General features: G+C 46.6%; 2 protein-coding genes across 4 annotated transcripts in view; one reads left to right on the forward strand and one right to left on the reverse strand.

Moving 5' to 3' along the window:
* The window catches only part of MAPKAPK3 (MAPK activated protein kinase 3), a 106,143-nt gene that overhangs the window by 33,226 nt on the left and 46,328 nt on the right, over positions 1-26,589 (forward strand). Inside the window, exons 1-2 of one of the 3 annotated variants that reach the window (XM_071550584.1) lie at positions 23,381-23,452; positions 24,150-24,499. In XM_071550584.1, coding sequence (XP_071406685.1) covers positions 24,275-24,499 — 225 coding nt within the window. In that variant the 5' untranslated portion in view covers positions 23,381-23,452; positions 24,150-24,274. Of the gene's footprint in view, positions 1-23,380; positions 23,453-23,854; positions 24,031-24,149; positions 24,500-26,589 lie in introns of those variants that run through there. The other 2 variants (XM_071550585.1, XM_071550586.1) reach the window with 2 other exon arrangements.
* On the reverse strand, positions 6,927-15,863 carry CISH (cytokine inducible SH2 containing protein). The gene is made up of 3 exons (XM_071550583.1): positions 15,071-15,863; positions 10,467-10,690; positions 6,927-9,964 (listed from the first exon to the last, which is right to left on the reverse strand). The coding sequence occupies exons 1-3, from the start codon at positions 15,115-15,117 to the stop codon at positions 9,462-9,464; spliced, it is 774 nt and encodes a 257-aa protein (XP_071406684.1). The 5' UTR covers positions 15,118-15,863; the 3' UTR covers positions 6,927-9,461.

The raw sequence follows: 26,589 nt of genomic DNA on the forward strand, positions 1-26,589 counted from the left end.
CTGTGTGTTGGGCTGTTCCATGAGACAGCTGCCTGCCTAGAGTCACCAGTGTCCCTAACGTGTTCCCTTTTCATTAAGTCATTTGTTTTGTCAATACCTCAGACTCCTGGGAGCTTTCTGGTTCTGCTGATGTTAGTTATAGGGATAACTGTAGGACATATAGCATTTCCTGTAAGCCTTTGGGGTTTTAACTCCACATGAGTAACAGGCTGAAGACGGATGCTGGCTGCTACTGCTGAGGATATGGGAAGAGATAATTGAAAACCAGCTTCTTTGACAGCTTCCTATTTCCCTTAACCCAAGTATAAGAAGAAAATGTTTCTTTTGGCTCACAAAACAAAGGTTGTCCTTGGTTTAAGCAGCTCTTAACATAAGTATTGCTCTTCCATAAGCTCATTCCTCTAAAAAGAGCTGAGACAAAGGAGGTGATTATTGGAGTAGTAATAGGCCAAAGGGCAAATACAAAATAAACTGCAAAATTAACATGCAAAATCCTGCTTGTTGCCTCCTGCATAAGCAGAATAGTATATTATTATTGCTTGTATTAGTCAAGTAGGTCTGGATTGATAACATATGGCAGGGTTGTGTTATAGAGGGAACTTTCCTGAACCCACCTCTCTTCCTATCCAAGACTAAGTGGAGTATTTCCACTTTGGTAGCTGTGCTGGACCATTCATTTGGAGCCATGATTTGTATGCAGCAGTAATGTCACCATGATGATCAGTGCATGTTTTCTGTCAAAATCTGCCAATGCCCTTCTACGTTAAGAAGCAGCAGGAGCCAGCATGTGACATCTTCACTTGCCACACAAGTCCGAGTCACACTGTTACTCGACACTAGCACAGGTTATTGTGTTTCCAGTTGCCTGCCTGATTTGTTCTGGTTTGCGTAGAGAAGTTTCATCTTTCAGGCAAGACTGGCTGTGTTATCCAGCCAGGCAGGAGAGAGCTAAGGGATGTGGAAGCCTAAGAGCCTTTGGGTACCTTCTTCACGTGGCCATTCCAAACAGGAGAGACCTGCATACTCGGGAGTGTGCAGATCAGCTCCTCCCTGCCTGACACGAGGGGTGCGAAGGCACAGGGCACTTCTTCCCTTAGCCCAGAGCCAAGCTGAAGGGTTGTATGCAGCCTTGGGGTGCCTGAGCATGTCAGACAGAAACTGGTGTGGATGAAGAGAGATAACTGAAGGAGTAAGGGGGAACTGTAGGAGCAGCGACCAGTCCAGTTTGTGTCATCTGAGTGGTCTGCACTGGAGTGGGGAGTGCAGTTATTCCCTGTGTAACAGAATCAACACTTTCTGCAGCAACAAACTCTTCCTCCCAGCTGATTTTCAGTGTCCAGAGGCACGGAGGGTGTTACAACATTTACATGCTCTTGCTTGGAACTGCAGCTTGTGAATAGCCCTGAGTCAGCTGCCTGGCAGGTCACACTAACCCTGCACCAAAGGATCTGACCAGCGAGGATGGGTTTTGCATGCACAGGGAAGCCTTGAATCTCCTACATTCTTGGAAAGAGAAAGAGTAGTATGGAGTCTCCACATCAGCCCACACGTGGATTGTTCGGCCCCGCTGATCCACCTCCAGCCTTGCAGTGCTGCTTTGTACATATTCTTTCTGAAATGGTGCCCAGTGCCTCTCAGGCAAGTTGATTTTCATAGCACAGGACTGGAGGGAAGGGAGGGAATTAAAGAGGGGTGACTTACAAAGACTCTTAAAAGAATGTAAGGAGTATTCCAAACCCAAGGGCTTAGAGGAGAGGGAGGTATTTTCAAAAAGAGTTACAGAGATTTTTCCAAAAAGTTCCTTGGAAATAACATCACGTCATATTTTAGACTTTTTCAGGTTTATGTTTTACATAACAACAACACCTTTTTCACAACAACACCTTTTATTAGTGCTTAGCACTTTCAGACAAGTGCAGACACATAGCATGTGCACTGGGCAACATGTTTCCTCACCATATTTCCAGGCTTGGAGGTCGTGTTTTGAACTCTGCAGCATTTGGCAGTGCCTGCAATGACACTTGCATGATGGGAGGAATCGTTGCCAAATTGGGTAACTTCTGTCAAGTATAAACACAGCTCTGCCTTCTGTAAGCTGGATTTCAAACCATATTGCTGTTCTAGGGAGGAGACAGCCCTGACATTAAAGACTCTGCAGTGTCTGATCAGCTATTAAGTGAGCCCGCAAAGAACAGGCAGTGAGGAGCAGTTGCCAGGGATGGACATCCCAGGAGCTGAGCTCATTGTCACAAATATAACCCAGATCTGTTGTTTTTAGGAGCAGTCATCACTGAAAGCACTGTCTTAGACAAGATGGAATGAGTTTGATGAGATCCAGGCTTGGCTGCTCAGTTTTGCACAGACTGATGGTTACATCCCAAAGTGGCATTGCACATACTCTGACTGGCACATTTGTAGGTGAATTCAGGAAAGCCAGAACTTAACTGTAGGCAGCACCATAAGCTTTTGGTTTTAAAAGAGAAACATCCAGGTGAGGGTTTGTGCTGCTGGGGGCAGTGTGTGATGGAAGGGTTTTCCTGTGGTAAATCAGCTCTATTACACCTTCCTTTAGTGACAAATCCAGTCAGAATTTCACTGGGGATAAAATCTTCTTTGTAAAAGAAGGAATATTAAGCAGAAAAATTTCAACCTGAAGTAAATGAATCCACATCACACTCAATGGAAAAGGAACCTTGATATAGCCCCTTGTGTTGTACAGGTTTCCCTGGCAGGGCTGTTTCAGGAAGGGCAGCGTTTCTCCAACAGCTGCAGTTGGAAAAGCTGCAGAGTATCTTCTGGATCAAGCAATCACATGATGGAGTTACACTGCCTGCCAGGCTCCAGGCCAAGGGGTCGGGTTCTGGCTGAGCTCTGCCACTGAGTTTTGGTTGACCAGCTCTATCTGGCATATTTATATCAGGTTTTTGAGAAATACTAAGTTGTCTGATGATCTGTTTGGAAAATGTAATGCTGCAGTAGCCAGTATTATTTCAAGCTTTTATTGTAACTCTGGTTCCATGGTGGGACATTAAAGTAAGTGCCTTTCCTGCCTAGTTAGAGTGCTCTCTTAAAATAGCTATTTTGACAAAAACTGACATTGTATTCATTTTTGGAATTCAAATCTGAACTGCTGCAAAGTGTATTTATGCTGCATTTAGGAAATAATGGCATTAGGGGAAAACCCCTGCCAGTGAGATCTGAGGTCCAGGAACAGAAGGGTGAGAGTAGTTCTTGTTCATGAAAGGAAAGCCTTCTCTGCAAATCTGGGTTGGTGTGTCAGGGTGGAGCAGTTTTGGCTGAACACTTTCCTCTGTGGGGCAGGCTGCTTCCCCTGGGGTCTGCTCTTTTCTATAAATAAATTAATCAAATGATGATTTTGCAAGGAAGCAAAGGCCAGCTGTGTGTGGAGCAGATCTGGGGGCCAGTGGGCTGTCCCCAGCTGTGACTGCTGCCACAGCCAGTTACAAGGAAATGGAAGGACTAACCCAGCAATGGTTTGCAGTAAAATTTCCTTTTTGTTGAGTCTCATATTTAATGAATGTTAGCTGAAGTCCTGAAGCTTTGTTGTATTCCCTCCCCTTTCCCAATCCAAAAGAGCCCTCTGAATTATTATGTTTTTTGTTACTATGTTAAGCCCAAATAGTATTTTACTTACTTTTCATAAGTTGGTTTTTTTTCTGAAGTGTAATGCCCAAAGCTAACAGAGAAACTCTTAAAATTGTTTTCCTTCTGTCTGGTGTACATGTTGTTTACCAGTAGCCTTTTCCTCTGAACAGTATAATGTTTTTCAAGCAGAAAACATTACTAGTCCTGCTAAAGTTTGGAAGAGTATGTTTGTGTACACTCCTTAGTCTACATGATGTGAATACTAAAAGACAGTAATCAGATTTTATTCCTAGGGCCACTTTGTCATTTTTCCCTAAACTTGTTTCTGGTGTGTAGCAGAGGTGATGATGGATGTCTGGGGGATGTTGCAGTGTGTGCCTGCTCCCTGCCCTACTTGTTTGTGCAGTGAGTAGCAGGAGCCACATGATGGTTGTTTCTCAGGAAGTGTCAGTGGAAGATCAAAGCAGGGTTCACATGAGGCAGCATTAGCCACCAGATAATGCCATACCTCCACATGTTCCTGTTGCTGACACTGGCACCTGTGATTGTAAAAAAATACGTAGGCAGGCCTGGGTGTGGGCAGAGAATAAACGTGTCTCAAAAGAAATTAGTCTGAGCCTGAACATGTTACCAACACACTGAGCTACTGCGTGGCCCTCCTGGCTGTCCTGCCCTTGGGCAGCACTGGCAGGATGGGGCTCCCTGGGACTCCCTCTGAAAAATTCAAAGCTGAGTTGCAGTGAACAGAAAAAGGATGAATATTTCTGCCCAAGAACAGGACAGATCTCTTTAAATAATGTCTTATTTTTACCTCTGACTGGTCTCAAAAGGTTTCATGAGGAGTTCCCAGTCTGGTGGTTCTTCTCCCATTTCCCATGTGAATGACAGGTGGAGGTCTCTGACAGTGTGATATGAAGGTTGTGACAATGTTGCTCAGAATTGAGGGAGTTGGAGGATGTTACTTGGCATCCAGAGTTGCTCTGGCACATCTTCACTGGGTATTGGTTTACCCTCCATTCCAGGCCTTTGTGTACTACTGATGATTTCAGGGCTGAGCAAGAGCACAGAGCATTTCCATGGGGATTGCAAGTGTCTCAGCAGTCATTAAGGAGAGACAGGAGAGGACTGTGATACTTGGCTTCTGACAGATGAGAACATGCTCAGCAGAGCAGAAGAGCCACACCAGTCCAGTCAATGTTGGGTTTAATTCCCTTAATTTCATAGATAGCGGGTAAGAGAATGGAATTTGGACTACAAATAGCAATAGATCAATAGCTGGAAACACTTGAACATGTCTGTCGTAAGAGAATTAAACACAATCTGCTGATTCACTTCCTTTGGTGTTGGTTCCCTGGGCTTGGGCTGAGGGAAGTTGTGCACTTGAGAGGATCCGGGGAAAGGAGTGAGATTTCCTGTTAGAAAGGACAGGGACACATGCACATAAATGAGTTATTTTACCTTTGCATGTGTTGCTTTTTCAGAAAGCTGATTATTTAAGGCAGAAAACAATACCATGTGTGCCTGACAAACTGCGGGGGATTTCTGCTGTGGTAGTGAGTGGTTTCAGACTGGGATTTCTATTCCCAATCCTATCAATCTGCTTTCCATACTCTGTTAGTGCTCCATATCCATGTTTCTATCTGTAGAGAGAAAACTGTAAAGCAAAAGAGAAGCCAAATGGTTTTGCATTGGCTCAGCAAACTGTACAGGTGTCACTGGGAATGGTGTGGCAGCTGTACATTGGTGCTGATAAAGGTCAGACTGCATTTCCAGGAGTGCTGCTGTTTCCAGAGATGTGGAACTCAGTTGTGGAAGTCAGTTCAGTCTGCGTGGAGGTTTGGCACAGGAGTTTTCAGAACATGAACCTGTTTTTTTTTTTAACAAAATGTGCTGAAGGTGCAGGGGTGGGAGTTGTAAAGATAAACTGCAGTAAAACCATGTGTGACTGCAGTCTGTGCTGCCCTGGCTCCTGCCAGTCATTGCCACCGTCAGTCTGAGGAAAGGGGACAGCAGGGTTTCAGATGTGTAGCCAGGGCAAGAGCTTAGCCCAGCTAAGAAATTTAGAAATTACTTAATAATGTGTCAGAAATGCTGCACCTTTCTTTCTAGTATTTTCCAGGGCCTCCAAAGCTCCCTTTTAAAGACGGATGCAGCTTTTCCTTCCTCTTGTTTTCACGTTTCCATTTTGGTTGTGATTTTTCTTCTACCCTGTCTAGCTCTCTTTCCACATTTCGCATAAAACCAAGAGGGATGTGATTGGTTTTGTTTAACAACTTGATCTGGAACAGATACACCATTGCCAGCATTTCCTGGTTGGTGTGCAATGGAAAGCTACCCCGGTCTCATGTTGATGAGGTTGTGGAAACAGTGTTTCTAGGGAATGACGGCCGTGGCTGGCAGGCATGGGAAGGACAGCACATACTTCAGGAATACTTTAAAGCAGCATTTTGAAGATGCAGGAAGGGAAAAGAATGGAGAGGAACTAGTTCAGCTTCTTTTAATTTTCTGTGCCTGAACACATTTTCCAGTGATTGGGAGCACGCTGTGCTTGCTTTGGTCAGGACGGGAGGGACTGTGACTGGAGCATCTCTCCTGGGAGAGGAGCACGAAGGGGCCCCAGTGGAGTCATGTCCCAGGAGTGGTGTTGCCTCAGGGTATTCCCTGCATTTCAGAGCCAGGACAGATGGGACGGCTGTGTCTCCTCTGATGCCATATGGCAAATACAGCTCCCCCATGGTTTCCCCACCTGCTGTCTGCTGTGTGAGGTGCTGAGAAGGGGAAAGGGTGCACAGACTCCAGACGTGGGGAGACTGAGCCCCAACAGACATGAGGAAAACCTGATGCCATGGGTCTCCCATCCCCAGTACTGTCTGCCCCTTCATGGACCCATCCTTTGACACTTGCCACAAGCAGAACTTTTCTCTGGGGCCAACTTGAAGCCTACTGTAAACAAGTTGCCAAATTTCCAGTAACGTTCCACCTCTTTTCCCCTCCATTGTAATGGTTTTCTATGGCACACACAAGCAACATAAGAATCATTCCTGTGTTTTTCCACATCATGAAAAATTGTTCCTTCAGTCCTTGTTGACTTGAGACTTGGGATCTGCCACTGCTCGTCTGTGTGCAGTAGAAAACAGGCCCATGCTGATGAGGATTTTGATGTCAATTCTCCCAGTATCTGAAAGGCGTTTTTTTGATAAAAGTTTGTGTCTTTCTTGAAAAAAAATAGTCAAGAATTTGCCTGGAGTTCCTGGGGAGGATTTCTGTGAATAGGAAACAAAATCATCCATTTGGATTTTACCAGAGACTTCTACATTGAGTAGCTTTAAAGTATATTTAAAATGTTTATTTAAAATCCAAGTCAAATGATTTCTAACAAACTGTCTCAAGATAGAAGAAGCTGACTTTTTGGAGTAACTGTATTGTTTATTCACTGTATTGCAGTAGCACCTAGAGATCCCTACTGTGCTAGATGCAGAACAAACACATAACAGAGCTGGTCCCTGCCTGGAGCTCACAGCCTTCAGCTTGGCCTCTGCTTCAGGGCTCAGCCAGGAGCTCTTGGCCTCTCTCAGGGTGATGGGATCAAACCTGCAGCTTGGCCTCCTCATCACCCCCAACAGAGAAAAGATCAAGTAGGGGGCAAGTTTCAGAGAGCTGAACCACCTGCCCTTTCCTGCTGTACACTTCTCCAACTGATTTTTCCCAAGCTGTAGTTACAAAGCCTGTGGCTGAGCCATTTGGGCTTCCTGAGATCACTGCTGCTCCTTGAAGAGCTGTGGTTTCCTTGTTCCCAGTGTCCTCAGGCAGATAGAGGTGTTTGGATAAAAGGAAGCCTTTTCAGTGGTTTATATTATTAAAAAAAATAGGTTTTCCTTTTTGTTTTGCCTTCTAAATTTTCATTCTAATTCAGTACCTTCCCATGGTTGCTGCCATACAGGGCAGGAGGGAAGGATATACCAAAAAGCAAACCTGACATCACACATGCACACTGTCAATCATCAAAGTATCAAAAACAAGACCTGCAAGAGCACAAACTTGTATAAATGTGGAGAGGAAAAAAAAAGGGACACTGACTAAGCACATCAGGCCATCTTGTCCCTTTGGGCAGCTTTAATGTAGGGTGGAAGAAACTCCACCCATTTTTGGAGCCTGCCTCCTGGATCACCATCCCATCCTTTTCCATCTTCTCTTCCAACCATCAGGTATAGGTGGGATTCATCTATTCTGATTTACAGAGTCTTAGAGAGACAGTCCCAAGGAGGGATGAAAAAGGAATCCTTAACATTGGTTCATGCTTCATCAAGTTGGAGGGTCTGAGGGGAAAAATAAGCCAAACAGTAGTTTCTCTAGACCTGTCTGTTCCCTTCTGTACTCTCACTCAATGGCATGGACTGGCTCCTACAGGCTGGGAAGGTGATGGGATTCAGCAAATGAACAGGAAGGGGCAGCTTTCCTGTGTGCTGGTTTTGGGCAGATCCCATCTGCTGTTTGTCCCTCCTGTGTGCAAAAGAGCAAGGCAAGAGCCATTGTGCTTCAGCTGCAGGGGGTGAAAGGGATGGGGAAGCAGAAGTAAATCCAGAGCCAAAAATCTAATTAAGAATTACAAACATGCAAGTCAGAACAGGGGAGAGGAGAGGTCTGGACCTTGGCAAACAGAAACATTGCATTGTGGTTTCCAGTGTGTGCTACAGGCTGGGTCTGATGGAAGCCACAAGCGTGGCTTGTGCCCAACGCTGGCAGCAGCAGAGCAACCAGCAGCTCTGCATCGTGCTGGGAGAGAGGGAGGGCAGCTCCTTCTACTGAGGAGCTTCTGAGGTCTCCCCCCCAGAAATAAATAAATATATATCCTGAAGCTGTGCGTGTCACTGGTGCAGCTCAGCAGAGAGTCTCTCAGCCCCCTGCTCAAGGAGACCCTGCTCTTGCCCAGTGTCTCAAGGCAAGGGCAGTGTCAGACAACAGCACTTGGAAAACACAAGCCAAATGCAGGGTGTTCTGCAACCAAATCCCTCTGCTTGCCTATGAGAAAGTTTGGTTTCTGATTAGTTGTTTCTAAATGTTTTGTTCCTCTGGAGATGGAGAAGATGGAAAACAAATGGGATGAGTGCTCCCTGGCCCAAGCTCAATATCCAGAATTTCTGCTTAGAGCTCTCAAGGAGGAAGGGCTTCCTCAAGGAGGTCCCCTGTCCACAATATGTGTCTGGGAGCTTCCAATGTGCTCTGAGGTTATGATACCCGTGGAGCTAAGGAAGAAAAATGTAGAGCTGGGTCTAGATACAGTCATCTGAGTTCCACATACCGGAAAGCCTGTGGGAGCTTGGATGTGGAGTCTTGTAACCTGTTACAGGGACAGGCTCAAACAGGTTCTGTTTGGACACAAATCCAAATCCAAATTCCCACAGAGCTTTGGCTGCCACTTGGCTGAGAGCCTTTATCCTATCTGTAATTCCACAAAAGAAACAAAAAACCCAATAAAGTAAAAGGTGCTTTTAAAATACCATGAGGAGAGAAACTGCCATGGAAATAAATAGCAAAAATAACAACGTTAATGTGTCCGGTGTCACAGCAACTCTGAAATTCAAGTAGTGCACCCATGCCCACAGTGCTTTTCACAGCCACTGCTGGCGTGGCCTGAGGTTCAGAGCTCAGCTTGTGTCCCATTGTTCTCCAAAACAACCAACTCCTCCCTGGCTGGAATGGATGTGGAGAGAAGGGGAGAGGGGAGGTGGATGCAGTCTCTGCTGCCAGTCAGGTCTTTGCTGTGCCCACCTGGTGCCGCACTTTAGTGGGATGGAGACACAAAGTTGTTGTGTTTCTACCTCTGCCGTTCCTGCCTGAGACAGAGCGGCCCCAGTTCAGAGCTGGAAGGGGTATTGCTTCAGATAGTCCCCCATCCGCCGGGGCAGAGGGAGCTGGTCCACGTTGGCCGTGCACTTGTTGATGCGCAGCCGGCACAGGTGTTGCAGGCTGGGCATGTTGTCCTTGCGGCCCAGCGGCCGGATGAGCTTCAAGTGCACTGCAGCTGCCGCCAGCTCCTTCTGCATGGGAGGTAGAGGAGATGGAGGTGGATAAGGAGCCTCAGGCTTGCTTTCTGTTGTGCAGGACGTGACATAATGCTGGATAAGACTGACCACGTCTGGGAAGGCCAGGATGCGAGGTTTGGACAAGTAGTTGGAGTCCAGCCGGAACTTGCTGTCAGTGTATTCGATGCGCACATTGGTGGGACCTCGGTTTGTCTTGACAGAGAGTGTGAACAGGTAGCTGGGGTGGGTGCTGTCCCGTACCAGGAACGTGCCTTCAGGCATCTTCTGGAGATGCTGCTTGGCCTCACTGGCAGTGATTGAACCCCAGTACCAACCTGGAAAAGCATCCGAGAAAGAATTTGTTAGGGAAAAAATGTATTAAAGCACTGACAGTATATTTAGGGAAACCTCAAAGCCTGTTGAGTTCAGGGCCTGGGAAGCAACCAGGGCTAGAGCTGCCAAGACCTTCAGAAATTAAGATCAAGTCAGGTTTTAAGGGTTTCCTTCCTATGCTTGTCATTGCTGTGCTGGGGCTCAGGATGAGGTTGGCTGCTGCTGCTGCAGCTTACAGAGAAAAAGCAACATTTTGTAATTCTTTCTCCTGATTCAGTTATAAAAGATAAAGCTTTTGCTTATGCTAGAGATAAGTTAGTTCATAATACAAGTTTGTAGAAACCGCAGGTGCACTTGGCTGTATGCACAAGAGTCACCCATGGCTGTGACAGAACCAGATTCCTATCTAAAGTGGGATTAGGAGATTCACCTTGGAGCATCCTGAATTGCAGAGCTGGCTCCCTGTGGACTTGTGACCCCATAACTTTGGGAGCTGAGCCTTACCAGATTCTCGCAGATAGGAGAAGGTTTTTGCAATACAGAGAAGGTCTTCTTCAGGGTCCCGTGTCTGAGGTGGGTTGCTCTCTGGAACTGGAGCTGCAAAGGCAGGCGCAGACTCCTCCTGGAAGGCCATAACTGGGAGAGGCTGCATGATGGGCTCTGACAATTCCTCAATGCCCCTGAGTGACAGTCTCCTGATCTTTTCCTCCGCCAGCAAAGGATGAGGTCTGAAATGAAGGGCACACTTTGCTATTTCTCCTTGCCTTGAAATTGGTTGCAATGTCTGCTCAGTGCATGTGACCTTGTACTACAACTTTATGTTTTATAAACAGATCCTCCACATGATTATGTTTCAGAGAGAGGCAGAAATTACACAGCTAAAGATGAGCCCTTAGAAACAGGGAGAGAGAGTTGGTCTCTTTGGCCTTGTAAAAGGTGGTCTGTCTTGCCATTTAGGTTGATCTGACCCTGGTATTTATAGATGTTGTCTTTTAATATGTATTTTCAGAGGCAATAAGGTTTATAGCAGCATTATAGCTTCATTTACACGATTACAATGTTGGAGCATTTCTGTTTCTGCCAGTGGGTTTGTTAGTCATTTGCTGCAATATAATTAGAAGCAGAATTGGGAATAGCTTGGGTTTTGTCCTACCCACTTTCTGCTCAGGGGTGACCTGATCCTAAATGAATCTGTTAGAACTCAGAGCTGACTGTGTAGTAGAATAATGGGAATTCCTGTTTTAGCCAAGCCTGTGCCCTACACCAACCCTACAGCACAACGAAAATCTCAGTGCAACTAATTCCTGCAGGATTACAGCAGGATGAGGTTCTGCTAGGAACATGAATCCCTCTGTGGCCTAAAGAGAGCATTAGTATAGCCATTCATCATCAAAGCACAGTTTCACAAAGCCTATGGCTCTCACTGGCCATGGGTGCTCCTTCTTTGCAGCATGGAGATTCCTAAAGGAAGGCAGAGCTCCAGAGGGAGGATGGATGTCAGAGGCCAGGGAAGTCTTCATTCCCCAGCAAGCTTCTGAGCAAATATGAACTTCTGCCTCTTTGTGTAGACTCTTTGCCTCTGTGTACTCTGTAGTGCTGCATGTCCTATGTTACATCCCCACCATGTACCCCTGACATGCTTGAGAATATTCTTTCAGACACTTCACATAAAAGGTGGCTGAGTGTCCAGGGAAATACCCTCCCTCCTCAACATGACACTGTCACAGCACCGCTGGAGCTGGTGACTGCACAGGCAGCAGCCACATTCCCCCTCACCACTGAATAGAGAAGCAGAAGACTCTGAAGCCACAAGCACTTCCCTTCCAATCTTCCTCCTTCCCTGTGCTCTATGTGAACAGGAACACTTTAGGTATATGTGTTGTCAACTGATCTGCACCTGATTCACCACCTCAAAGTGCTGAGTCACAAGCATGGGACAGGGAGCAATAAGAAGGGATGTGAGGGAGAAGTAGATTAGAGAGCACCTGAGAGCACCTTCACACTGATTTGTGACTGGGAGCCACGATCAGTTCCACAGCTCTGCATTTCTAATCAAACCATGCAGGTCTGGAGTAAGTTTTTTGTAAAACAACTGGTAAATTTCAATCTACAGAGACAGACTTCTTGCCCCTGCAATACACGGCAAACCCCTGCTGTTCTGTTGGTATTTAGAAAAGAACAGTCTTCCTTTTTCCATGTGTCAAATCACATATCAGAAGCAGAATATCTGCTTGGTGTTCATGGCACCTGATCTTCATTTCTTAATTTCTATCAATGGGGAGGAAACCGGGCCAAATAAAAGTGACTGCTGGCTCTTATCCTCACCAGGCACCCTCGGTCACAGGGACTGCATTTTCAGGGTTTTCCACAGAACTGTGCATCTGAATATACTTTTATACCTGGAATCACTGTTAGGAAATGTCCAGCTTCTCTTTTAAATCCCACCTGAGATACCTTTGTAGGTACCATTTGTCAAGACATTTGGATGTCTCCCTCTTAGTATCACAGTCTTCACAAATGCCTACCTACCTGCATTCGCAATTCTCCATTTCCCCCCTGTTTGAGCAAAGAGGACTATAAACCAGATCCTGCCCTTTGCTGAACCTAAATAATAATGGGTGCTGTTCAAAAAGGGTGTCCAAGGCCTCTGTTGGCAGAGCAGTGTTTCCCAGGGTGTTCTTATCCCAGCTCTTCCCTGAGCTGAAAATGACTGCAACCAGTGTTAAGAAACATCATTCCTGCACCATTCGCTGCAGTCCAGGTGCCAAATCTCTCTGAATGTAATTTCTCCTGGAAAATTTTTCCAGCCTACCTTTTGGGGAAGGCTTTACACATGAAGAAATCTTTTACTGATCCTAACATGGAACTTTTTTTTCTTTTCCTATTTATATACTTACTTTGGAGAGGAAATAAGGAATTGGCTGAGAGAGGGGAAGGAAGAGAGAGATGGCAAAGCTATGCAGGGAAATGTCTGCCATGAATCGGGAGTAAACCTGTTACTTCCAAGGGCCATATCAGTTCACAGTTCAGTCCCCCAAAGACACAGTAATTGTACAAATTTGTCAGTAGGTGTCTTCCACAGAGCCACCATGGATCTGTATGAAGCAGAGCCCATGTGCCTGGGGTGGTTTCCCACTGTGCTTGTGCTCTGCTGCCTCACACTTTGTGCCACCTGAGGCTGAAGGAACCCAGACCTCAGTCAGTCACTGGAAATCCTTCCACCAGAGAAGGGCCACGCTTACACATTTCATGTTTTCCTCCTATTCACCTGTCTTTCGCCCCTCTCACCCCCTACAAAAATTCCCAGTGCAGCTGTAGGCTCAAAGGAGCACGACAGAACAGAGGAGAGGGATTAGAAATTCTCATAGACCAGGAGGTGCTGGTGTCCTAAACAACTTTGTACATAGGTTAAACAAAGAAGAGCTGCTGCTAGGATCAAACAGAGCAGCTCCAAACACAGGAAAGGGAAAACTGAGGGATCAGTGAGTAATGGCAGACTACAACTTTTAATGCAAGAATGTTTGCTAGAGTGTTAAGGGAGTTTGCTGGGATAAGCATGGGGTTGAAAAAGGTTTGCTGACTTGAAAAAGTCTTTTAATGGGGTAAAGAAAGGATTTGCAAATAGTGCATGGAGGATCAGGACTGAACAGAGTAAAAGGTTGATACAACAGCTGAGAGGAGGAAGAAAACGATATAAAATTTGGCATGTCTTGCTGGTAGTCTGTGTGGAGTCTTGAGAGAAACAGCAAATGAACTTCCCTGTGTTTTGGCAATTAGAGTTTTGGAAAGCCTTGGAAAGGCAAGAAAGTTCAGGATAATCAGATAAGTCCGATATAATTTAGTGTTGGCTTTGTAGTTACTGTGCTGATAAGCTAAACTTTGTAACACAGTGCAAAGAGTACAAGAAAAAGTGTGTTGAGCTACTCTCCCTTCCATGAGCCATGTCCCAAGACTCCAATGGGAGCTTGGTGTGAATAGGAAGGAGAGTATGGAGTCCAGGATATATAAAATCCTAGAGGATAATAAAACCTGAACAATAAATGGTCATAAAAATAGACATTACAGGCTACCATCTACACATCTGGCTCCATAACAAGTTCTTAGTGAGTAAGGGAAGAAGCAGCAGCTCTGGTACACTGACCCTGTAGAAAAGCTTCAGATAAGGCTTTCCTAAAGCCCAAGTTGAAAAGTGAATTGCCTTTGCTGTGGCTACAGGAACTGCAGTTGCAGACTGAAAATAAGAGTGAAAACAAACCCACATGAGTAGTAGGAAATTACCGGTAAGCACGAGCTCTCCTTGTATGTGGAACAGATCTGGGGGGAAAATGGCAGAAAAATCCCCGTACTTGTCATTGAAAGTAGACAGGGAGGATTTTCCTCTGAAGAAAATCCGTTGAGCGCAGGAGGGATGGGAAATAATGAGGTGATGGCTGAGGAGGAAACAAATGCTGACATTTGTTTGAGCATGTGTAAAATGCCGTGTGATTCCTGCAGACCAGGTATTCGTCAGTGAGCTGATCATGGGAATACTGAAGTGCCAACACACTGGTACCAGACACTGATCCTGGAGAAGGCACTTGGATGTTCCCTGTGTGGAACTATCCATGTGCCCCTATGGCTCTGACTGTACTGAAGCTGTGTACGTGTACATACAGGTAAACTTGCACATAAAACAACAGAAAAATGAAATCATGTATTTAGCATAAATATCTCCTCAGAAACAGACAACAGCATCCAAACTCCAGGGAAGTTCTTCCCTGTAAGCAGTTTGTTTCCAAGAGGCAATGGCTGGTGCTGCACACACCCCACTGAACAACACCAAGTTCTGACTCATTTTACTCTCCCGAAGACTTTGTATACTGTGCAGGTTTTCAGCAATGGAAAGCCCGGAAATCAGGAATGCTTTACGGTCCCAGGATTCTGACCGTGGAATGTTAAACGCAGACACACAGACACGCACAGAACTCAGCACTCGGGCAGCCCAAGTCATTCGCATTCCGCTACAGCCACACGCGGCTACTCCCACGGGCTGAAAAACTGTCCCAGAGAACCTTAAAATTACGATTATCAAACCACAGCTTTCCAAAGAAGACTGCAAAGTACCTTACCCCTGAACACAAAGGATCATGTCACTCCTGGACCAAGGGAAAAGCATTAAGTCCTCAAGAATATGGAAATGCTTTCTCCTCTTCTTGCCTCCCCGAAGCAGCAGGTTCAGCCTCTGGTTGGGGTTCGCGGGGAGAGGAGGCTGGAGAGTCCCAGCAAACCCCTTTCCGCAGTCGGGTGTTTCAGCCACGGGAAAGCCAAGCCGAAGGCGAGTTGTCTGAGAAAGGCTGCAGCAACTTTGGCCAGGAAAATGTGTGCACTCTCAGTGCTTTATTAAAAAATAATGTATTCTTCTTCTGCTTTTCAGAAAACAGCAGCAAAAAAAAAAAGTTAAAAAATAACCAAAGAAAATTACATATAGAGAGGAACTAATCTTCCTTCAGAGCAGTCTTTTAGAAAAAATATTCAGAGCACTCTGAAATAGTAATAAATAGGTACTAATAAATAAGATCTCCCCGGGTGCTGCGGGAAGAGCCGGGGAGCAGCGACCTGCCTTTGCGCTGGCTCCGGAGTAATGAGGCTCCGTAGAAGGAAAGGAATTAAAAAAACCAGACCTCCTTAGTAATCTTTTGTGTGTCCCTTTTAATCTGTTCCAGGAAGTGAGGGATTCCTGGAATCGTATTGTGTTCGCATCACTCTTCCTATATCAACCACGCGGGGAGGAAAAAAAAAAACCGGCGAGGGTATAAATAGCTGTGCCATGGCCGGGGGAGGAACGGAATGGGATGGGGCCGGAGCGGAGCCCTCCCGGCGGGCAGGGGTGGGGAGCGGAGCGGAGCCGAGCCGCCGCCGCGCGTGTTCGCGGAAACGCCTTTGATGCATTTCCAAGAACTTTCCAGGAACGCGGGGCGGGCGCTGCCAATGGGCGCTGGGGCCGCGCCCGCCGCATGCGCCGCACCCGCCCAGGGCGGAGCAGTGCCCGCCGCCCTGCCCGGGCTTGTGCCGCGCTCCCCGCCGCGCCCTGCCTCCCTCTTATCCATCCCATCTATTTGTCATTTTTACCCTGTTCATTTTTATGTACCTGTGATTTTTCTCGTGTAATTTTCTGCCCCCCGGCCGGCGGCGGGTCCGCGGCAGTGGGTGCTGAATGAGGGTCGTGGGGCTGGAGGGGCAGTTTCCAGCGAAACGTGGTCCAGGGGAAGGGGAGGAGGGTGGGGGGGTGGTGCAAGCTGTGCTAGTCTGGGCAGCGAAAGCGTGGTTGTCACACCGCGCGGGTTGTCTCATGTCTTGGTCACCTGGGAATCCCCAGTACATCAGGATGTCAGCTCGGCAGTGTCCTGGAAAAGGTTATACCACCCATTTTGTGCAGATCACTGTTAAAATTGGGTGACCCGGGAGGAAATGCTACAGTTACTTTTAGGGTTATTGACACTTTTAAACACTTTGTAACAAAGGTTTAACTATTATTTTCCTACCAGACGTTGCCACCTCTTAACATGTCAGAGATAAGAGAAAATGAGAGTAGTGTGTCTGCCCCTCCACTGGAGTAGATTGAATAATTAAAAATATTAGTAATCATTTTGCCGTTCGGAACCAAAATGGGGCTGGGTTTGGGAGCGGAGCGAAGGGCAGGATGCTGATAAGGATAGGGTTAGAAGGGTGTTGCATGAGCCTGAGAGCAGAGAGGCTGTGTTCGGCTCCTGACTCAGCCTTCACTCCCTGCTGTTCCATCTAGCAGCTGCTCAGCCGCCTGCATTGCTTCCATCCGCTTTCTGTGCTGCATCCGGCACTGCAGTAATGAGTGCTGCTAATAATAGCGAGCTATGCGAAGAGAGAGATGCTGAGGGTCATCTAAGATACCCAGGGCCGTAGGAATGTCATCATGCAGGCACTCGACCAATTTGCTTCAAAGCTTAAATCAGGCTTCACCTCACACTCATCTGAGTAAGTGTAAATTCACAGGAGAGGCTAGGGGAGAGCGGAGAAGTTTCAGTCCTCATCGTTTCTGTGCACAGCAAGTGCAATAGTCAGGCGATCACTGAAGGGCTCACCTTTGCAGCTCTGGCTCGGGGTTGCAGAGGGACCCCCTGCGTGCATGAGCCCCTTCACCTCTACATCCGATGCTGTTTAAACCTCCTGTTGGTGGTGCAGCAGCACGATGGATTTGAGCAGATCTAGACCAGAGAGGTGGGAGCGGCTGCAAACCGCAGTTAACCTGGTGCACATTCAGGAGATATTTATTTCATCACCATGTTCGGAGGGGACGGTGGGACCGCAGCTGTGTGTGGCGGCAGGAGCGCTGCGGCCCGGCCCGGGCAGCGAGTGAGGGGCTGTCTGCGCCGCGTCTTTGCTTGGCATTGGGCTCCATCTAGTGATCCTGTCCTGGAGCAGGCTGTCCGTGCGGGCTCTGCTGCTGCTGAGCGGCCATTTGCATCTCCGGAGCAGGAAAGCGGCGCTCAGAGCTGTGCAGTAGAGACATCCCCTGCAGAAGCGGGTCTGTGGAGGCAGCGGGTGCTCGCACAGCACTGACCGTGTCACTCAGACACGGCCCCTTCCGAGCGGGGCTTTCCCACCTGCAGTCACTGCGCTCGTGCTGCTCCTACCGCAGGTCCTGCAGGACCCTGAGAAGATGGGCGTTGCATCAGTATGTGTGCTCATCAATGAAAGCAGCTTACATTTGCATTGGAAACTGCTTTAGAGGCCTACCTCAAGAAAAAAAATATTCAGGCTAATGCCTGGGCTATTTTATGTACAAAATTAGTATTTGGTTTTAAGTCAGAAGCCTTCAATAATGCTCCATCACTACCTCACTGGCACTCCTCGTGTGCGCAGAAATGCCCCAAGAAGGAAACTGCAGTTTGCCCGATCTGCCAGTGCCCCAGGCCTTGCTCTGTCCATATAAATTGCTGCCACTCCAACAAATGAGTTGTTTAAACCCAATTGATACTGATATAAATGGCTCTCCAGAGCTCAGAATTGAAGAATTAGGACATTCAAGAAATATTGAATTATATCATTGAGTGCTAGGGTTTAGTTATGAAAGGGATGAAAGAAAGCTCACAATAAAATCACGGAAGCAAGAAAATCCATACATTGTGAGCCAGTTAGTCCCTCAGGAAAGTTCACCAACACAACAGCACCATCTGCTGCAAAATGTGTGTTTGGGAACCCTGGTCCAGAGTCCCCTTCCCACTGAGGTGTTCCATGGCTGCCACTGTGCAGTTGGACTTTTCTGTAGTCTTGTAGAGTTGGTGTAAATGAAAAGTCATCCAGAATTGTAACTCTTGAGGGGGGTCTGTGTGCCTGGGGTCTAGATTTGCTTTCCCCATAAGCTTCAAAGACTGAAATTAAGTCACCCCTTTGGTCACTGTTGTCCTTGCCATGTACTATAATGTAAGGAGTAGCATGGGACTGACCAAACATTATCAATAACGAGTATCTGTTCCTGGTTTAGATGGGCCATCTCAATATTTGAATAGGCCACACCAATTTCTGTAATCAACAACAGGCATGAGGGTGATGAACTTACTGGTTGTGGTTTTATTTCCCAACCTGGTGTGGAGCAATGGAGGACTTTCCAGGGTGTGGGTGAGCTGTGCCATGGATACAGGGGCATCTGAGCTGGATCTGTGAGAAGTAGGATGTGCAGAAAGGAATGGTTTTCACTTCAGGCTACAAAAAAAAATACTTTGAGATTATTCTAAGGAGCTCTCCCTATTCATCGTCTGGAGACTTGCTGGCATTTGGAGTCCCAGAAGGTGATTGAAGTGTGGTGTCTGTTAAGAGCTTTTCTGCTTGATTCAAATGCTGTCTTTCTGCAAAAACTGTATTCTTAAATGCCATACCCATTAGTTGCAGGATCTCTTTCAGTGAAAGAGAGAGATTCATTTATCTTGCTTCTCTGCAGCATAAAATGAAGCGCCACCTCCTGTGGACAGATTATAAGATTTTTGATGGTTTTGACTTATGATTCCTCTGTGAAAAAAACATGTCTTTTTGTCCTCTCTGCTGAAACAGAAATGTCCAACTAGTATCTCTCTGGCTCCCCCATCAATATGCTCCTTCTCTGCTCTAAGTGTCTTGGACTGCAACCCTTAGTGGAGGAGCAGGGATGGAGCCTCACGAAATTTTCTCTATGACCAAAACAAGGTATCTGAGATAAGGTGTCTGAGTCTAGGATTATAAAAGGAGCTGTTCTACTATTTTCTGTATTTCTGTAGGAAAATACCTGCTATGTGCTCACAGGGAAGAAGTAATCTTGGGGAATGAAGTCAGGGATTAGGGTAGGTTCTCCAGATGGTGAGATTGGTGTTCTTGAGACTGCCGTTTCCTTCAGTGGCAGCTGGTTCATAGCCAGAATTTTAATACCTCCTGGAATCCATGTTATAATCCCAGGTCAGGGCAGAGAGTGTTGAAAATAAAAGAGAAGTTATTCTAGCAATAAAGCATCAATAAAGATCATTGCCTATGAAAGAGCTTTATAAACCTGGTTTTACCTCAGCCCTGAGAGAAAAGAGCCAGGCTGTTTGCTGATGAGCTTTCCTAGTTTGTTTTTTTTCTTTTCCTTTTTGATAGTCTGAGACAAACACCTCCAGAGCAGAGCCGAAAGACAGGAGAGAAAAAGATGCATTTAGTTTCTGTTTCAGACCACTGTGTACATGACAGACTAAACTAAAGATCCTACAAGAAGCTTCTTTTCTTCTCTTTCATATTAAAATACTGCTCTGTAGAGCTGCTCCTTCTTTCTTTTAATATCACAGATGCAGTTTCTCTGGAACTTCCTGGGGGATTTAATAAGGTTGTTGCAACCGCCCAACCAGACAAAGCCGTGTCCTCACTTCAACCCGACAGTACAGAGGATTTTCTTTTTGGTGACATCTATATAATGCATCCCAGAGCTTGGATTTCTCATAACAGCAGAAAAAACATGTAGCAGAAAAATTATATAGCTGTTACCCAAGAGGAAGCAACGTTTCAGAAAAAACAAGTCACTAGTTTTCAGCTGGTGGTGATAATTTCTTTATTAGAGCTGATGTGATTCCCATGAGATACTGCTAACAAAGGGCTGACCTCCATGCAAATCCCTTTCTATATGAGTAAACTGAGATACCTGTAGCATTCAGGTAAGTATCACTCCTCAAAATATGCCATCCCTCTAAGAACACTTGATGACATCAGCTTTCCTAGCTTTCTGGATGAGAGCAAAACTCAGTCATTTCTTTTCATCTTTTTTAAGAAATGAGACATTTGGAAGTCTGAAATGTGTTTGATCCCACTTATTGATCTGAGGTATCAAAGACATGGAAAATCAGGGTCAGCAAACCCAGACTACATGCTGGCTAAAATAAGAAGCTTCACCAGGTTAAGCCATTGGTTAGAGAAAAGGGACTGCTACCTCAAAGCTAATTGCAAGAGCAGGGCCTTAATGTTTGCTGTTTTCTCCTATAAGATATTCTTTCTTTTGTGCCAAGGCAGGCATAGCTGAGCTAACAAATTTTCTCTTGAAACGAAGTTGTTTTGTGTTGTTGCTGTTGGGGACTTCTGGTAAAAATAAGATTAATGTTTAATTTACAGTTTTAGGGATTTTTGTGAAGATGAAAGAACTTTTGCTGTAGTGGGCTCTTAGCCTGTAATAGTACTGGTTTGGGGGAGGGGGGTTTAGCTTCAAAAAGCAAACATCAATAAATAAATAAAAATGGCTGTTTGAATGAAAAATGTCCCCTGGCTCCATGAGCTGCAGTGGGCCTGTCAGTGTGTCCTCCATCAGCATCTCCAGAGGGTGCTAATGCAGCTCCACCTGCCACAAGCACAGAGAGAAGCTGCAGGATCCACAGTGCAAGTTTTTGATGATATGAGATGTGATTCCCAGGGAGATCTAAAACTGGCATTTGAAAACAGACATTGTGGGAAATCCTCCTGGAGCCAGACAGGGCAGAGCTGCAGCCAAGGTGACCACGCTGTGCTTGCTCACCCTTGGGATGTCAGAGGTGCTGGGTTAACTCAGGTGTTATCTCAGGATTTGCCTGTACCCAGCAGGCTTGTCCTTCCCCTGGAGCTTGTCAGAGAAATTATCAAACCTTAAGCAGCTTAAGAGAAGGATATTGCACGAATTAATGTTCTCTGCTCTGTACAAACCACACATGGATTGGAAAGGCCAGGATTTTACTTCAGAGTGGGTAACCCAGCATGGACATGCATGTGCAGTCACCTGAGACACCACACAGGTCATTACAGCAGAGCCTTTTTTTGTTGTGTGGTCCACCATGTGTAGAGTGAGGCTGTTTGTTACTTGGGCTGCAGCTGGAAAAGCTTTTTTTGGAGTTCATGGTGGGTGAAATTATCAGAGGGTTCATCTAAGGCCTTATTAATTATGATTCACACCGGGTTTTAGGGTGTTTGCCCTGTTTAAATTTAGTGCTGGTTGCTGGTGAAACAGTGAACTTTGCTAAGAGCAGATATAGGCAATATCAAGTGATGAACCCAAAAAAGCTTTCCATCCCAGTTACATACCCAGTGACTTGAATAATGTATTTTGTATCCTCCCAGTTTTAATTCCTGTCAGCAGAAGGCTGTTGGTAACTGAGATGTGTAGAACCAACTAACTTCACACATCCTGTCTTATTCCCTCATCTTTCCTCCTTTCTTTCCACGCAAAGCTTATTTTGTAGAAACTCATTCTTGTAATAGTTAGAAAGAGGCACAATTTCTTAATGAAATTCCTTACTTCTGACACACTCTGTAAAAAATAGCAACCTCTTAAGTAGACATCTGCTTGGAATTTTTGCAGTGTTTAATATTTCCCAGAATAGGGCCATAAATCGCCTTCTGCCAGCCTCAATGTGCCAGCCATTGTAATTCCTGCTTGCTTTGGGGAGCCATAGGCTTCAGAATCAGAGTTACATGGAAAGATCCAAAGTAGGGCTGGGAGATCAGTGTGAGTGAGTCTGTTTATCAAATTATAAAATACAGAAGAGAGCAGAGAGGTTTAGAAGTCTGACCCCCTACAACTGTGCACTGGGGAGAGAACTGTAGTTACCTGTTGCAAAGAGAAGGAAATTACCATCCACAATAAATAGACCAGAAACTACAGGCAGGAGCCATGGGAAAGAAAATCAGAGCAAGCTGCTGACTGCAGAACAGTTATTGAAGGTTTGCAACCTGGGAGTTCACAGTTGCGTAGCCATTTCTCTGAGATTGCCACAGCGGGAGGTGATGCGAAGCCTAAGAAGGCTGGAAGCCAAACCTGAAAAGAAAAGGTTGGAAATAGCTGTTTTCCTCAGGGATTTGATTAGCTCAGAATAGGTGAACTGAATCAGGGGATCAGGCCCTCAAGCAGCTGAACTGCAGGAAGCCTGAAAGGGAAACCTGAGGCGGAATAGCTGTAGCATCACATCACATGGTGATGTACTGCAGATCTGCATCCTGCTAAGTTGAACTACTTTCTATTCCTTAGAGAAAGGGCTCGTTAGCCCTTCTAATTATTTTCCTAACCACTAGAACTCTAGATGCCATTATGTTATGTAAAATGACAAATGTATTTTTAACTTGTAAAGCATGTGAACTTTGAGCTCCTTCCGGTGATTTGAACACAGCTCCATTTCACTGCGTGACTCATAGGAGAAAAAAACGAGCGTTCCACATCCCTGTAACCACACTGTGCACCAGCGATGAGCAACAGTTGCTGTGGGAACCATCACTTTTGGTACCCTGACTGTGCATCCGAAAGCGCCGACAAATGTTGACCGCAGCTTCGGTGGAATTTCGTGGCAGAATTTAGCGACAGCACTCTTTGGAATGAAGGATCATTGCCGGGCACCGAACCTCGGTGCTTTGCTCATAGCACCAGCCTGTTTCCGTCGGGGTTTGGAGCGAACGTGGCGATGCTTCCCCTTCCCAAAGGATGCGCCGGGGGAAGGCGCCGGCGGTGCCGCCGCGCGGGCGCGCTGCGGTTCCATCCGCCCTGCTCTGCCAGGCGCCTGCCCCAATGAATTAATAACGCGCTTACAATCACCTTAAAATCCCCGCGGGGGTTGTCCCCGGCGCGGCGGGGAACCTGCGGCCGGTACGGGGCGGCTCCCGCTGCCCGCACCACCCCGTCGGGCCCGGCCGGTGTCAGGGGCTCGGGCGGCCCCTGTGCCGGTGCCAGGGCCGGTGCCCGTGCAGGTGCCCATGCTTGTTCCGGTGCCCACGCCAGTGCTCGTGCCCGGTGCCCATGCCCGTGCCGGTGCCCGGTTCTGCTGCCCATGCCCGGTGCCGGTACCCGTGCCCATGCCCATGCCCGTTCCGGTGCCGGCCCCCATGCCCGTACCCGTGCCCGCAGCCCCGCGCGGTCGGGCGGGAAGGCGGCGCGCACCTGCCCGTGGCGGCGGGGCGGGCCCAGGCAGAGCCCGCCCTCCCCGCGCCGCTCCGGGAAGCCTCGGCTGGGGCCGCGCCGCCACAGGCAGGTAAATGTTCAAATGTCCCCCGGCGGCGGAGCTGCCCCGCCGCTCCCCGCACTGCCCCGCAGCGGGTCCCGAGTGGCGCCGGGGCAGCGGCCGCGGGGCGCGGGGTCGGTGTGAGCGCCGCTCCCGCACCGCTCCCCGCACAGCCCCGCACGGCTCCGGGCGCCGCAGCGCTGCCTCCCCACGCATCCCAGACCTGGTCTGGGTGGTCCCGCAGCGCCCGCCCCGCGCTCCGTGGGCCCGGTCACTGCGAGCGCTGTCCCAGGGTCGGTGCCTGCCCAGGCGGTGCCGCGCTGGGGGTTAATCCAGGTGTGTGTGGCTCTCTTGCGCAATTTGGGAGTGTCAGGCTAAAGCAGGGGACCGTTGTGGGAATTTTCACATCAAACACTGAGGCAACAAGTTGCTGAGGCGGATTTGTAAGCTTAAGCTCTGTTCTGTTGAACAGGGCTTAGCTAACATTTTGGTCCGAGGCAGCAGTTGCTCAGTTTTTGTAAAAGCGGCGATTTGTGAGTGCAGACTGAGGGCTGTGTGTGTTGGAACCGGGGTGGCCGGTCTGTAAGGCCAAATTGTGCCGTCCTGAGGTGAGCCTCCGCTTTTGGGCTCTCTAACACCTGGTCATCATGTTAAAAAAAGAAACGTGGTGAGGTGGGGGAACATTAGTTGACCTCAGTTACTAATACTTATTTACATTTTTACTCAGGACTAAATGGTGAGCAAATGGACTGTTTGAAGCACTGGGTTTGATTGCTTAAGAGGAGGGACCGCTGAGCATACCCGATAGATTCCCTGTGGGGGATCTCTCTCATCCCGGACTCCTTCCCTGATATGGAACAAAGTGAAGGTGAACAAGAATCCCAGCCAGAGAGTCACGTGGAGAGCAAGAGCAGTGTGAAATCCTTGCCTGGGGGAACAGCCCATGTCAAACTAGAGATAAAAAAACATGCAGTTACAGATGACTACAAACTCTCCAAACGGGTGCTAGGGTTAGGAATCAATGGCAAAGTGCTGGAGTGCTTCAACAAGGAGACAGGCCAGAAATGTGCTTTGAAGGTATGTGCTTTTTGTGGTTTTTTTTTCTTATTTGTGGTTTGGAGACCAGAGTTCATTCCCAAACTACTTGTTCTGTTGCTTACCTTTCACAAAGAGGGATGGGTGTACAATCTGAACAGGTGGAGATATTTGCTATTGCAACCTTGTCATCTGAACTTGACGCTTTTCCAGAATGTTCTGTGTGAGTTTCCAGAATAATGTTATCAATTCTGAAATTCTCGTGTTCATATTTAAAAGACAAAAGGCAGGGGAGGGAACAGTGTCTTGGTGTGTTCTGGGAGAAAACTGCTCGGTTTTGAATGAACACATTATGCAATACTCATGAAGGAAACTATTTTGGGTCTTGTGCAGTGAATAGGCCTAAACTGGGAAATATTTAAATGTTCACTGATCTTCAGTCTTTCCTCCCTTTGAAGACTTTTCTTAAGAAACATTTCTAGTTATTTATTTATTCTCCAATTTTATTTTTGCAATCCATTTACTGAAGGATATTTCCTGAGAAAGCACTGATTACACCAGCATGGCAAGTGAGTTTAGCAGATATTTATGGTGATAAGTACCACTTAAATAAATGGAGCAATAACCATTCATTTGGAGAACATAAAGTTTACTTGCCTTTTGTTCTGCAGCTTTTAAACTTGAAGATTTCCCTGATGCTTTTAAACCACATCATTAGGAAAAAAGCAGCCTAAATGAGAACCAGGATGGTTCACAGTATAAGACTAAAACCAGCTGAAGTATTTGTTGTGGGAATTACTTAAGGATATTACAGGTTCCTTGCTGGTGTTAATCTGGTTGGGTGGGATGTCTAGGAGATTTCAGGTATCCCTCCTTTGCTTAAACCTCACATTGCACATGTGCTGGGAGCAGAACAGATCTACCAGCTGGAAGGTCTGCCTAGGTCTGGAGATGGTCTTTGCCACAGAGAGATGCTGTCCCTGACAAAGCCTTTGCATGTCCATAGAACCGTCTGGAAATATCTGGTAGCTTTGGGTATTGAAAAGATTTGTAATAGCGGAACTAGGAAAGCTTATAATACAATAACATGTGGATTAATTCACATTTCCAACACTCTCATGTACTTTAGCACACTCTTTTGTATTAGCTTCATGGCTGACTCACTGGAGTTTATCATGGGGAAGCTGAAGGTTTGACAAACATGGAAGTGCTGGGTGGTTGTGCCTCAATAGGGGAGTGTCAGGGTCTTGCAACTCTGAGGTGACCAATTAATCAGATCCTTCTGGAGTGCTATCAGCATTCATTTCTATACTTAGCATACTGTGATGAAGGATATTAGTTAATCCTGAAGCTGATCTGCTGTTTCTGAAGAGTTCAGCAGCTTTGTTGCTGATTAGAGATCATTCATACTTCAAAGAGTTTGCAGTCATAGGGGCTGGAAGCATTTTAAAACAGAAGTTGCCATTCCAAAGCATAATCCAGTGGCAACAAATATGTTCCAAAGCAAACTTTGTAGCTCTTGAATCAAATAGGAAATACATTCCTATGGATCTAAAATCGGTAAAATACTCTTTTACTTCAGCCCTCAGAGCTGGGGGAGGGAGAAGAGAATTAAAGTTGCTGTGCTCTGTTAGAATGTCTTCTGCTTGCTGGGGAGGAGGAACCTATGGTAGAGTCTCTAATACCTGTTTCTCTTTAACACTGATTGAGTTGGCTGATCTTTTTCAGAACTTTTAAAATATATTAAGGACCATAGTATTACTTCCCCTTCCCCAGTCATTACGTGTCAGTAATAGCTAATATATCATTGAAATGACCCTGTAGATGTGTTTGTCATCCTCTCTCCCCACCCAGCTGTGGAATCTGTGCACTTTTCTTCTGAAAGGGACAGAACTATGACAGAAATATTAAGATGTTTATGAGTCCTCTAGGGATTTTAAATGGCAGATAATGGTTTGCTGCTTGCATATGTGTATTTCTCATCGTTATGGGTTTAAGTGCTGAATAAAAAGTTAAACATGCAATTAAGTAAAACTGCCATCAGCCCAGAGAGAATCATTGCTCTCTCCAAAGATGGCCTAATGAGAAGATTACCCAACAAGGAGGGATAAAAACTGTGCTTGGTTAATTGA

Source organism: Pithys albifrons, chromosome 3 (genome assembly GCF_047495875.1).
Source record: "Pithys albifrons albifrons isolate INPA30051 chromosome 3, PitAlb_v1, whole genome shotgun sequence".
Classification (NCBI taxonomy): Eukaryota; Metazoa; Chordata; class Aves; order Passeriformes; family Thamnophilidae; genus Pithys; species Pithys albifrons.